General features: G+C 44.7%; 1 protein-coding gene across 1 annotated transcript in view; it reads right to left on the bottom strand.

The window, feature by feature from the left end:
* ARFGAP3 (ADP ribosylation factor GTPase activating protein 3) overlaps positions 1-14,210 on the bottom strand; it is a 49,801-nt gene that overhangs the window by 27,255 nt on the left and 8,336 nt on the right. Inside the window, exons 3-7 of the mRNA XM_061124382.1 lie at positions 7,930-8,002; positions 5,220-5,351; positions 3,515-3,598; positions 2,109-2,193; positions 174-236 (exon numbers count right to left, since the gene is read on the bottom strand). Of these exons, the coding sequence (XP_060980365.1) occupies positions 174-236; positions 2,109-2,193; positions 3,515-3,598; positions 5,220-5,351; positions 7,930-8,002 (437 nt within the window). The remainder of the gene's footprint in view (positions 1-173; positions 237-2,108; positions 2,194-3,514; positions 3,599-5,219; positions 5,352-7,929; positions 8,003-14,210) is intronic.

Here is a 14,210-nt window from a genome sequence, read left to right as displayed (position 1 = left end):
CCGGGTACAGAGGCTAATGCGTTTCACAGTCACCAAGCTGGCCAAAACAAAACAGCATTTTTTGTTTAAATAAATCTTATTACATTGTAAGTTCTAGGCAGAATGTATAGACAGGATTCATTTTTTTCTTAATTAACCTCACTCTCTAAATCAGACTACAGGGTAACACATACCGCCTACAGCAGCCTTTGTTGGTACATTAAGACCTTCCACACTTGGTCCTTGTTCTGGTGCACCTGAAAGTTAAAAATATTGACATCAACGCAGAAAACAGATTCATCAAATGTGCTTTTGAATATGTAACACATCCAATTTGTTCAGTACTACAAATCTTATCCAGGCAGATCAATGATTGTCTTTTCTTTTTAGCTCCATATTTTATCACTTTAAGAATTCTAATTTAAAAATCCATTAAAATAGAAGTGTATTTTGTATCCAGTTGCTTTGTTAGTGGTCTCCCTAATCATTATAATTTGGAATCCTACCTTATGGTCTGGTGTTTTAAAGTAAACTGTTTTGAGATACCTAGTACATATGTGGACTATACACCCAGCCCAATATGTTAACATTTGGCAAGTCTAATATGAATCCAATCAATGATAGAAACCTAAATTTTCAGTTGCCAAGAAATCTGCTGAGTTTTCTAGTTTATCTAAAAAACTGATCCTGGTTAGGAATTCCATTAAGGTTTTTATTTTTAAAAAATGTTGTTCTCTTTATTTTATTACCTTAAAATGGATAAACAAAATGTAGCATATCCATGCTATAGATGGGATATTATTTGGCGGAAAAAGAAATGAATGGACTTTCCTGACCCCCTTCTCATGTAGAGCTGAATGACTCTCCCTTCAGGGCTCTCTACTTGATGAAAATGCCACTTATTGTCCAAGCTTCCAGCAAATCCTTGTCTGAAGGCGTCTCAGGACCATCACCTGATCTCGAGGCTGGTGACTCTTTAGTCCCTCCTGTTACACTAAGTTTCTTAAAGCAGTTCCAGGCTTAACTCTCACAGGCCAGCATGTCTGAGGGGCCCACCCGCCAGCAGTTCACTGATTAGGTGGAAAATGATGCCTTGTTGTTGTTAATTTACACTAATTTTCTGGCTAACAAAAAATGCTCAATTTTAAACCAGAAAGTATTGATGTTTTGATCCATGGATGTAAGCAAGTGATGTAAGTAGATTTACAATAAATATAACCCTAAAATAAAATTACCAAGTGTGAATTATTAGACATTGACTATTGACAGAATGTGTGCATGTGTGCTCAGCTGCTTCAGTTGTGGCCAGCTCTCTGCAAAGCCATAGACTGTAGTCTACCAGGCTCCTCTGTCCATGGGATTCTCCAGTCAAGAATACTGAAATGGGCTGCCATTTTCTCCTCCAGGGATCTTCTTGACCCCGGGATCGAACCCATGTCTCCCGTGTCTCCTGCATTGCGGGTGGATTCTTTACTGCTGAGCCACCAGGGAAGCCCATAGTTTTCTAAATTGGAATCTTGTTTTCTGATTATAAGATAGCTTAGTTAGTAAAGAATCTGCCTGCAATGCAGGAGACTCCAGTTCGATTCCTGGGTTGGGAAGATCCGCTGGAGAAGGGTTAGGCTACCCACTCCAGCATTCTTGGGCTTCCCTTGTTACTCAGCCGGTAAAGAATTCACCTGCAATGTGGGAGACCTGGATTCGATCCCTTGGTTGGGAAGATCCCCTGGAGAAGGGAATGGCTACCCACTCCAGTACTCTGGGAGAATTCCATGGACTGTATAGTCCATGGGGTTGAAAAGAGTGGGACATGACTGAGCGACTTTCACTTTCACTTACTTTTCTGATTATAAAAGTAACATATACTCATGATAAAAGTTCGGTCACTTCAAACTTGTTGAAAGTAAAAATCCTCAGCAATTTCATTTTCCGTGTTAACTGCATGTGTGATTTTGGCTACCTGTTTTTTTACAAAAGTGAGGACATACATACTCCATGTTCAGTAATCCTCTCTCTCCGTTTTATAATGGACCATGGGTATCTTTCCCTACTCTTGGTAAATGCAGGGGTCTCATTTTCTAGGCGTTCCGCAGAGGCCCAGGGCACTACAACACGAATCTCAGTGTTACCTTCACTGCTTGCTGGAGGTGTGTCCAGGTTCCTTGGAGTTAAAGAAAGTTCTGGCTGTGCTGACGCCCACCCTGTGCTGCTCACCTGAAGCCAGGGGAGAAAAGTCATTACCAGCAAAGCATGAAAAGTCATAAAAAACAAACTTCAAAAAAAGTGAGTCACTAAGCCCGGTCCACATGCCAGGGGAGCAGGTTAAGCCCCACATCCTGAAGGGTGGGAAGTATACGCATGGTTTGGAATTTTCTATAAGAAGACTGTCCCTTTCCTCCATTCATGCAACCATCTATTTGTATCAGTAATCGACTCATGAATATTGGTCAATTCTTTGTATTACAGCCCAGTACTATCATTATTTATTTTGTTGTTCAAATGGATCCAGCTCTGACCACCGGGACCTCTTCCAGGTTGGTTCCCGAGTCCTTCAGCCATGTCCTCATCCAATCCCCCTCCCTGGCCTCCTAGCACTCCCTTACTTCCAGCACCACTGGGTACTCCAGGCTCCTCTGCCCCTGCAACTCCAGTCCTAGAACTGGCCGCCTCTCCAAAGGTAGCCCTGGTTCCTTTTATTGGAGAACAGCATTTAGAAATGAGGGTGTGGGTGCTGGGTGTGCCTGTCATTCTGGGGTGTCTCTGTCTCTAGGCCTCATAGTGGACAGAGCTAGGCCATACACCTTGTGTGTGTACACCAACCCACACGTACACATAGATCTACAGTTAGTTCTCTATCATGTGCTCATTCTCTCAAGAGCCTTGAGAGATGTTCTATGTACACAGCTAACAGTGGCAACGAGATTCAAATTCCTTTTCAAATCTGGGTTTAAAAAAATGTCTTCATTCTTTCTTTTGGCTATACCGTGCAGCTTGTGGGATCTTAGTGCCTTGACCAGGGATCAAACTTGCACTCCCCCCATGGGAAGCGCAGAGTTGTAACCACTGGACTGTCAGGGAAGTCCCCCAAACTGTCTTTGTCAATTGCAAAGTTCTGAACTGCACTGGACAGGCCCCTAGTAAGACCTCTGCCTCCCAGGAAGCTGGGTACAGGGCGTGGGACTGAATTCTAGACGGCAGGAAGTGAGTGAGCAGAAGCAATGCTATCTCCAGACTGTAAAAGGCTGGGGCACTGCTTCCCTGGATGTGGATGTCCGTCCTCCTCCCACTGGCCAGCAAAGGTCATGAACTGGAGTGGCCACTCTGGACCCTGAGATGGGAGCCACACAATGAGATGAGCAGCCCTGGATGAGCCTGAACTACTGCTGGGAAACTTATTTCTCTCGTAAGTGACTGTTTCAGGGCTGTGGGTCACAGCAGCTTAGCCTCTGTCCTAACTGAAACACTTTAAATACAGGCCCTTTAAAATTTATGTCAGGGGAGCACCCTTTAAAACTATGTAAGGTGTAACACATACCTCAGGAGAAGCGTGAGAGGCGAAAAAATCTTCCTCCTTCGGTGGCGGGGACGAAGGCGGGACCACACAGCTATCAAGCCACAGCTGGAACAGAACACACACATCGCTCAGCACTTCACCTGCTTTCGAGGGTTTATTTAATACAGTTCCCTGCCTTTCTAGAGGCCTGTCTGCTGAAGATCCGTACTTTCCATTATTATAAAGTCAGGGCCCCTGAGTACATTTTAGCAACACATAGATCCAGTAACTTGTGCTGCCAGGCCCTGTGGAAGGCAAAAGGCAGTTCCCCAAGCCATTTCTGAAAAGGGAAGATCAAGGACTTCACGTCTAGGTGCATGTTCCAAAGTACCGCCAGACGCCACGCTTTGTGGATTCCACGTTCATGAACTCGCCTACTCTGCAATTAACTTGTGACCCTAGATGTGCCGCCCTGCCTGGACACACGTAGAGCAGCAATGTGTCCCCCAAGGTGCGATGCTCAGCTTCCTGGTTTCCGCTCCTGCGGCAAGCACCGGCCCTTTCTGTGGTCTATTGATTGACACACTTCCCATGCTTTTGTGCTTTTTGTTGGCATCCGTCATTCACGATGGCCCCAATCTCAGTGCTAAGTGCCACCTTGTATAACTAAGCACAGAGACGCAGTTAGATGAGCTTCACTCAGCTCAAGTCACAGTGCTCTTGGCCACGGGCTCAGAGTCAATGTGTCAACAATATGAACTGAAGAAGGTGTCTTTATTTTTTTAAGGAATTTTTTTTCTTTGATGCGCATCATTTTTAAAGTCTTCATTTAATCTGATACAATATTACTTCTGTTTCATGTTTTGGTCAAGGCATGTTGGGCCTTAGCTCCCCAACCAGGGATTGAACCCGTGGCCCCCACTGCAATGGAAGGCAAAGTCTCAACCAATGGAAGTGAAGTGAAACTCACTCAGTCGTGTCCGACTCTTTGCAACCCCATGGCCTATACAATCCATGGAATTCTCCAGGCCAGAATACTGGCGTGTGCAGTCTTTCCCTTCTCCAGGGGATCTTCCCAACTCAAGGATGGAACCCAGGTCTCCTGCATTGCAGGCGGATTCTTTACCAGCTGAGCCACAAGGGAAGCCTGACAGAGTGGTCATAATTAAGAATGATGCCCACATTTCTGACTTAGGCAACTTGGCAGATGATGATGATGCCAATTATTAGAGCTAGGAAATACTGGAGAGGGAGTATGATGGAAGGGAAGATGATGAACATATATATTTAGTCATAATACTAAAATATTAAGTCATATGGTGTAGCTAGCTCTTTTTTATAAATATCTTTTATACCTTGAACTATAAATCTTATAATGTTAAAAACCTTTAAACTTTTCGCTTTATGGATTATTTTCTTCCTAAGTCTATTGGCACATTTTTATTATTAGAAAAAGATACAAAGAACAACCGAAAGCCAGGGAACTCCTTGAAAGAGGTGTCTTTAAACAAAAAGCATGTAAAATGAGGTCAGTGTTGATCAGCTGACAAATAAAAGTGATGCTGCAGGACTGCCGTGTGGTGTTCACGGCAACGTTTTTGAGCAGGACGGTGAATAATGACACCCGGCTCCACGCCGTTTCCTTGTAAGAGAGTCTGGCCAGGAAGTACGGTTGGGCTATGAAGGACTTTTTCCGCGGAAACACGCGTTCCTAGGCGGGAGACCCCGCCCCCCCGGCCGTGCTTACGTCAGTGCCGTGCTTCCGGGTGGCCTGGGAGGCCAGCGCCTTGAGCCGCTCTCTGTAGAGCTGGGCGGCGCGGCTGTTGTACTTGGCGTTGGTGTCGCTGGTGTCGCACCCGTGCTGATGGAAAAAGCAAGACTGCGGAGGAGAGGACGCGGGTTAGTGGCAGGGCTGCGCTCAGTCTAAAAGCATTACTGCACGCCATGAAGGGCCTTTTTGAAAATACTGGTGAAAACCAATACAACTTAAACCGTGAAAGATTTTTAGAAAATTTTTCCTTGTAGAAGGAGTAATACCTTCCACAGATGTAACATTAATATTCTGGTAAAAGTAGACGTGAGATGTGCCTCACAGAACAAAATAACCGGCCCCTCACTGCTCCACTAGAACACCTCCTTCATCCTGAACATTATCTGGGCACACGCTTTCCACTCAGGACTACCTCTAACTTGAGCGATTGACCTTAGGTTAGAGTCCTACTAAACTGGACTAAATTTTCTTTTCTTTTCTTTGCATCTGTATGAGATGATTTAATTATGTGTTTAGGCTCTGCCGTGTGGCTTGCGGGATCTCACTTCCCCAACCAGGGACTGAACCTGGGCCATAGCAGGAAGAACCTGGAATCCTAGTCACTAGGCCACCACGGGGGCTCCCTAAGTTGGAATGTCTGATAAACGAATTAAGCAAGAGCCAAGCTAACCCTCTCCTTGGTGAGCACTATTTCCTCATCGGTGGAGACCACAGCACAGGCACGGTACTGAAGCAGGGACTTAGTTAGAGGACTCTGCTCGCAGCATCTCTGAAGGATCTCTGTACAGACATGAATTACAGCATTCACAGCTTAATTAAAGCAGGTGTTTTAAAAGCCTGTGTGACTGATCCTTTTGTGAATTCAACGGGACAAATTATGGTACTGGGCACCCACACATACCACCAGGTCCTGTCTAAGTTCTCGGTGGGCACCATCGCATCAAACCCTCATGGCCACACTCTCAGACACCTGCTGTTTACAGACGAGCCTGAAGCAGAAAGGTCCAACAAGTTGCCCAGGGTCACACAGACTAGCGAGGGGCAGAGCTGGCATTCAAACCCAAGCTTCTGCTTGAGCTGAGCGGCCGCTGACTGACCTGCCCCCCTCCACTCCCCAGCATCAGCTGGCTGAGACGAGGACACTGCTCTCTGGAGCTGGGTGGGGACCCTACAACCTTATGAAGGTTTAGAAATAAGGACAGAGACTATCAAACCCACAGTATTAAGGTGAAGAACAAGTTTGTGGACATAATGAACATGGGCATGGTTTTCTAATCACATGTTTGAAATACTGAAGGCTTACATTCTAACAGGGGAATATTTCTTGGAAAGTGAAAAAAAACTTAGTTATTACCATACTTTGTAGCCTTCCAAAGATCACCCCTACTGGTCAAAAATCATAGTCCTTGGTATTTCATTTCTCTCACGAGGGAAAACTAAATCAAATTTAAATTTAAAACAAGCTGACTGATGAATTTAAATTTCATTTTTCTGCTTAGGGGACAGTAATGAAGAAAAAGGCCGAGACACTGATCCAAAGGAAACTGGTATTTTGAAAATTATTCTTTTAGATTTACTGTTTTAATTTTGAATATTTAATTGAAGCGCGATATAAATTTTACTTGAAGTGGATATCAGTTTGATCTCTGATACTTTGAATATTTATTTTTATTTATTTACTTGGCTGTACCAGGTCTTAGCTGCAGCATGCGGGAGCGTTGCTGCGGCATGCAGGAGCTAGCTCCCCGACCCATGATCAAACCCAGGACCCCCAGCATTAGCAGTGTGGAGTCTTAGCCGCTGGACCACCAGGGAAGTCCCTTTCTAAAAAAAAAAAAAATGCATATATATTTATTTTTATTTACTGATTTCTAATACTTTGAACATTTAATGGTATGTCTCAGGGAATTCTACTTACTCAACCTATATCATTTTGGCATACTGCTATAAACTTATAATGGTATTTTATATAAAGGGAGATTTTGCTGGCTAGGTTTGTAAGGCTGCCAGTTTAGTGTTTTAGAAATCAGATCTATTGAATTTGTAAATGAAGTTTAAAATGTTTGAGGATCCTTAGCTAGGTTTGTAAATGGGGTTAAGGAAATTTGCTCTTTTATTATATATTAATTGAACACTTCAAAAGCTACTTTGACAGAGAAATTACTAAGTTTATAAATTGATACATGATATTTACATACTATATTTGAAGATTTGGAAAATGGCTTTTTTAATTTGTAGATTTAATAAAGTGAAATGAAAGAAGCTTGAAGCATTCCATCTGAGTACAAAAGACACCCTCAGATATTAAAAAACTGTATTATCATAAAGCAGCCTCCCAGTTCCTCTGCGTCATCACTTCCTATTTTCTTTTTCTTCAAAGCACTTACTACCACCTGTTACTTTCTTGTTTATTTACTTCGTTACTTGCTCTCTGTCTCTGCCGGTAAGGGAGGAGTCTCAGTCATCTTGTCCATCACTGTATCCTAGCCCAGTGCTTCGCGTACATCAGGTTTCTAATAGATTTCTGGATAAAGAAGCCATCTGGGTCATCCAGCTCATAAGCCCACTGTGTCTTCCCGCCGTCCAGCAGAGCCTCCTGAACTCTTACGTGCAAATGCTGAACTTCTTTACGAGTGCAACACACATGTGCACAAAAAAGAAAACGAGAAATCTGAGATGAACTTACTGCATTAGCATTTCCTCCAACTTGCATGCATCGCAATTGAAACCAAGACCAGTTAGAATCCAACTCTGTAGATCTAAATGGAAAAAAATATTTTGAAATGTTAATACTGTTCCTCCCCAGAATCAAGCCACTTGACTCTTGAGGATAAGATTTCCTCAATCTGCAGGATCCTGAAGAAGTCTTAAGTTTCCGTTAGCAGTGACACATGCTTCTGGGATGCTGGGGCTCCTGGGTGAATGACAGTTGGTACAAGCTGCTCCTGAACCCTCTCACCCTTCCTAGAAGCCAAGGCTCTGAAAAGAGATGTACTGTTTGGAGTTTTTCCAGGTCAGCTATTGATTTGAACAGTTTGACCCCTAACAGCAGCCGGGAGGATGCTCACTGTCTTATCAAGTAGAAGGGACCCACCCAACATCACCACCATCAGGAAGGGGAGAAAACTAAGGATTTAATGTCGCTGAAGCAAAAACTGTGTGGCTCGTACCGCCATCATACCTTGTACCCTACTTGTTTGTAATCTAAAAGCAAGGTAAAAGCAGTGACTATAGTCCCTAACTATAAAAATTCACCAAGTGATCACTATAGACAATATTAGAAATCTTTCTATTGAATCCATAGACATGAGCAAAAAACAAGGCTGTCCCTACATTCAACACTAGCTTGTCCCACACTAACTGGTAAGGAACGTGGACATTTTGAAATGGGTATAGGTTGAAGCTCCATCCTTTACTAGATGGGCAAGGTAGAAGGAAAAGAAGCTCCATATTCATCAAAAAAATATCCTTTTATGCTCCCTTTCCTGTTTCTCTTATTTCTCTGCCTATTGGTATCATTTAATTTTTGTAACTGTTAGGACGTTATTTTGAAGCCAATAGCTACCATAAGATTAATACTAATACATATTATTATTAACTATACATAGGACAAACTGACTTCACGGTAACATATAAAAAGTAAAAAATTAAACCCTACTTTATAAGAAACAGATTTCTTATAAAGACAAAAAAATCTTTCTTTGGAATCTGAATACCAAGCCAGCTGATTAAATTATGTATATTGTTCTGAAATTCTTTCTCTGAAAGATCTTGCTTAGTCACCACACTTTCATGAATTCCCCCAGGCTGAGTTAGGGGCCATCCCCACCTCCTGGGAGGCAAGGTAGCATCAACAGCACAATCTCTGGAGGGAGCTTTAAAGTGCAAATCTCTGCTCTGTCATTACAAGCTGTGTGGCCTTGGAGAGATTACTCACCTCTCTGCGCCTTACTTTCCTCATCTGTAAAGTAGGGATAATTATAGTACTATCTATTTTGCTCTTATAGAAATTAAATAAGCTAATATTGGAAAGGTGCTTGGCTCACGGTCATTACCATATGGCTAAAGTTCTCATCACCACCATCATTATAATCACCAGCATCACCGTCACCACCACCATCATCACCATCATCATCACCATCACCACCATCACCAGCACCATCATCATTATAATTGCCAGCATTACCATCACCACCACCACCACCACCATCATCACCACCATCATTATAATCACCACCACCACCATCACCACCACAGTCATCATGATCACCACCATCACCACCATCACCACCACAGTCATCATGATCACCACCACCACCACCACCACCATCACCACCACCACCACCATCCCAGTCATGATCACCACCATCACCACCACCACCACCACAGTCATCATGATCACCACCATCACCACCATCACCACCATCATCACCACCACCATCATTATAATCACTAGCATTACCATCACCACCAGGGCCATCATCAGTCGCCATCACCACTATCACCACCATCACCATCACCACCATCACCACCACAGTCATCATGATCACCACCATCACCACCATCACCAGCACCCCCAGCACCACCATCATTATAATTGCCAGCATTACCATCACCACCAGGGCCATCATCATAGTCGCCATCACCACCAGCACCACCAGCACACACACCATCATTATAGTCACCATCACCACCATCACCACCATTATCACCATCACCACCACCACCACCATCATCACTGTGGTGACTCTGTCACACTGTTATAAGCAGCAAGCTCCAGAGGACAGGAACACCCCATATTTTTCTCTCAACTCCTAGCATAGGCATATAATAGGTACATTGCTTTAAATATTTTTAGAAGTCCTAAAATTGAGGCTATAAGTACTCAGATTTGCTAGCCTGCCTCGTGACTTTTAATCGTAAACTACCTTAAAACACACACACACACACACACACACACAAGTATTTCATTTTTTTTATACAAAGGTATTTATATTTTATTTATCTATTTTTGGTCGCACCTCATAGCATGTGGGATCTTAGTTCCTGGACCAGGGATCAAACCCGTGCCCCTTGCACTGGAAACTCGGAGTTTTAACCACTGAACCACCAGGGAAGTCCCCAAGCCAAATATCTCTCTCTGTATATTTCTTAGAAATGAAAGTAAGAACTGATTGTGCTTAAACTGACCTGACAGAGATTTTCTCTGCCAACATTGGAATTTCAAAATAAAAGGTTGATGGTACTGGACTCTGAACATAGTCAACCTTAAGAGGACACTCAAACTGCTTGTCAGTTCCCATTCCTACAGGGGGAGGTGACTCCCCGTAGGTTGCGTCTCACCTTTAATTTAGATTAAGAGAAGTGGAAAGGCAGGAGTCTGTGACAGTGCTAATAAAATGTAAAGCAAGGGAAGCAAGAGAAGTTGGAGAATTAGTGTCCCTTTAACAAAATAGCTTCTGTTAACAAATTAGGTCAATGAAAAAACAGTTTTCCCACAACTTCTGTAATCCTTACATGTCAAGACATAGCTGCCTTAAAAAAATGCATGAATTAGCACCAATGGCTGCTGTAGTCAGTATTTTATTTTTTTTTTGGTAAGTAGAGCATTTAAACGGATTTCAGAAACTTATGAAATCAGAACAAATCTCACAAATAAACATGACAAAGTTATCCTGGAATCAAAAATTTTAAGTGGAGTAAATTACACCATAACTAGTAATCTAGACTCTCACAGACAAGCCCAGCAACGGCTTCCAGGCAGCCATTTGTTTATAACTGGCTTGATGGGCTAATTCAAGGTCACGAGAGGTGTTGCCTTTCTAAGCTAACATCATAAAAAGGCTCTTCTCTTGCATCCACTAAGCCGGCACCCAGATAATTCAGATCTGATCACTGTCAACAAGCTGGCGGCTTGCCACGTGCCAGGATCCATGAGAGTTCATTTGCTCACTCCTCCCAAAGCCCTAGGAAGAGTATAAGCCTTCTCGTCTCCACTTTCAAGGGAAGGAGACGGACACAGAGAGGAAGGAGCCCACCCACAGCTAGTAAGGGATGGCAGCGGGACTCAGACCCCCAGCAGCCAAGCTCCAGCGTCCCCGCTCTCAGGGCCCACCCAGCACTGCCTCGTGAACCTTGGGGGCGCCCACTGTGCCCAGGATGTCAGTCTTCCCCTCCCGGGTGCACCCCTCATGGGCCTCAGGAGTATAATGTTTCAGCTCCCAGCCTGGCAGTCAATCAAGACCCTGCCAAGGTCACACAGACCTTCCCCTCTGAATCTAACTTCTCCTCATTTTCCTATGCATTAAAAACTAGCTACCAGACATTCCATTTTTCCCCATCTCTACACCTTTCCTTTTGTTTGTTTATTTGACTGCTCTGGGTCTTAGTTGCAGTGGCGGCGGCGGTGGTTCAGTCACTAACTCACATCCGACTCTTGCGACCCCACGGACTGCAGCCGTCAGGCTCTCCTGTCCATGGGATTTCCCAGGCAAGAATACTGCGGTGGGTTGCCATTTCCCTTCTCCAGAGGATCTTCCTGACCCTGGGATCAAGCCCATGTCTCCTGCATTGCAGGCCAGTTCTTTACCACTGAGCCACCAGGGAAGCCTCTTAGCTGTGACCTGTGGGATCCAGTTCCCCGACCAGGGGTTGAACCTGGGCCCCCTGCATTGGGAGCACAGAGTCTTAGCCGCTGGACCACCAGAGAAGTCTCTCTAGACTTTTTCTTACTGTCCGAGTGCTGCCCTCCGTCTCTCCATTATCAAAATCGCACCAGGCCTTTGAAGTTGGCTGCAACTGCTACCTTCTGTTTAAACTTTGCCTAATTGTCCAAGCAGGAGACACAATGCTATTTCTTTCTATCGTGCTCTGTATAGACCACCTTACTGTTTATATTGTATTTGTACCCCCAGTCCAACAACGGTGATATAAGGTTGAGACCCCCTGCACCTCTCATGGCTGGTGAAACACTTAATGGTGAACTAGAGAAGAAACACGGCCAGAGAGGAGCTCGGGGAGACTTGGTGTCACAGGCCCTGCGGGGAGAGCGCTGGGCCTGGGGTGGGGGTGGGGAGGGGGCGGGGCCAGGCCACCAGGTCCATTCTGCTGGCGCCTCCCAGCGCAGTTGGCCATTTCCGCAGATGCCTAACCTCCCTTTCCCTTTTTGCTTGGCAAAAAGCCAGAGTTCATGATTTTTTTCCTTTGCAAACTTATTGGCTTGAAATTCTACTTAAAAAAAACCCAAAACATAGCTCTTATTAAATAAACATTCCACCCATGCCAAACTGTTAATATGTTCATGCCCAGGAGATGGGACTTCGTGTGTGTGTGCATATGTGTGCACACATGTGATGTGTGGCCGGTTTGCAGGGGGAGAGAAAGAAGAGGGAACGGAGTTCTAGAGGAGGGACTTTCACTTCCTAACCTAGGACTGTTTGGATTCTTTTTTCCCAATGAACTAATATTTGTAATTGTTTTTTTCTTTTAATCAACGAAAAATGTTTAAAGAGCAGCCCTTCGCCTCTGAAAAAAAAAAATCCTTAAATACCTTTATCATCCTTGACTTTCTCCTGCCCAAATTCGCGACTGCTGCCCTCAGGTTATACATACAGAGATATTTTTCTTCCTTAATGGCTGTTTTTGAATCATGTACAAGCATCGTGATTCATCTGGTTGTATTTATCTAACTTTTCCAAGGGTGGTGATTAAACCTGCAACAGGCCAGACAGACCCTGCCGTCCAGTCGCGTCAGGCTCTCAGTCAGCCCTCCCCTCAGCTGGGGACACGTCAGAAAGCCACCAGTTTCCTGGGATGGTTTAAACTGGCAGTATGCTGTGTGGTGGGGAAAAGGGAGGGCCCGCTCCGGGGGGCAGGGCCGAGCAGAGAGGAGGAGAGCCAGCTGCACGCGGAGCCTGGGCATCGCGAGCTCCGGGCAGAGCGGGTCACCATGTAACTGGGGGGAAAGTACACGGAGATAAACTTGCCCTGGCAACCACACCCCTCCACATTCGAAAAAGATACGAGGGCCAGAGAGTGTTAAAAATATCCTGCATCTAAGGAAAAAGAAAAGACAAGACGGGAAACTGACAGATGCCCTGAAAGTAGTAAGAACACACAAGAGAATTCCCTTCCCTAAATCACTGCCTACGGAGTTAAACGGCTATAATATTTAACCCATTCTGCTCCCATGGACAGAGGAGCCTGGTAAGCTGCAGTCCATGGGGTCGCAAAGAGTAGGACATGACTGAGCGACTTCACTTTCACTTTTCACTCTCATGCATTGGAGAAGGAAACGGCAACCCATTCCAGTATTCTTGCCTGGAGAATCCCAGGGATGGGGGAGCCTGGTGGGCTGCTGTCTATGGGGTCGCACAGGGTCGGACAAGACTGAAGTGACTTAGTAGCAGCAGCAGCTCTTATAAACTGATTTCTGAGAAAAAGAATTCATGAAAGCACATAAAGAAAGCTTTTTAGGTTAATACAGTAAAAAATTATAATATTAATAGGTTACTCCATGGGAACAAATAACTCTTTGTGGTAATCATGTTGTAGGATCAATGTATTCCTTAAGTCATAACAGGCAGGGAAAGAGGTGAACTGACAGGGGGAGGCCAGCCATGGGGAGATCTGAGCCACAGGGGTCCCCTGCAGAGGCAAGGACTACTCGAGTGCACGACCTGTTTGGTTTCCAAGCCCAGAGCCTGCCTGGGGATCCTTTATCTCAATGTATTTAACTTCACACAAGGGCACATCCAGCCTCCCACTGGACTGTGGGGTATCTTTGGTACCCACAAAGGCCCCATAGGGGGTCAGAATAGAGACAGGCACTCGCCAGAGGAGCCCAGGCAACCCATATCTGTAGGTTAAGAAAAAAGGCTTCACACTGCACACATCTTTCATACAAAAATCATTCCCTCCAGCTCTATTAATGTCCTTGGGAGCCTGAGCTGTGGGATTACGCTAGAG

The sequence above is a fragment of the Dama dama genome, chromosome 22 (assembly GCF_033118175.1).
Source record: "Dama dama isolate Ldn47 chromosome 22, ASM3311817v1, whole genome shotgun sequence".
Lineage (NCBI taxonomy): Eukaryota > Metazoa > Chordata > Mammalia > Artiodactyla > Cervidae > Dama > Dama dama.
This window is presented reverse-complemented; position numbering and strand designations above follow the sequence as displayed.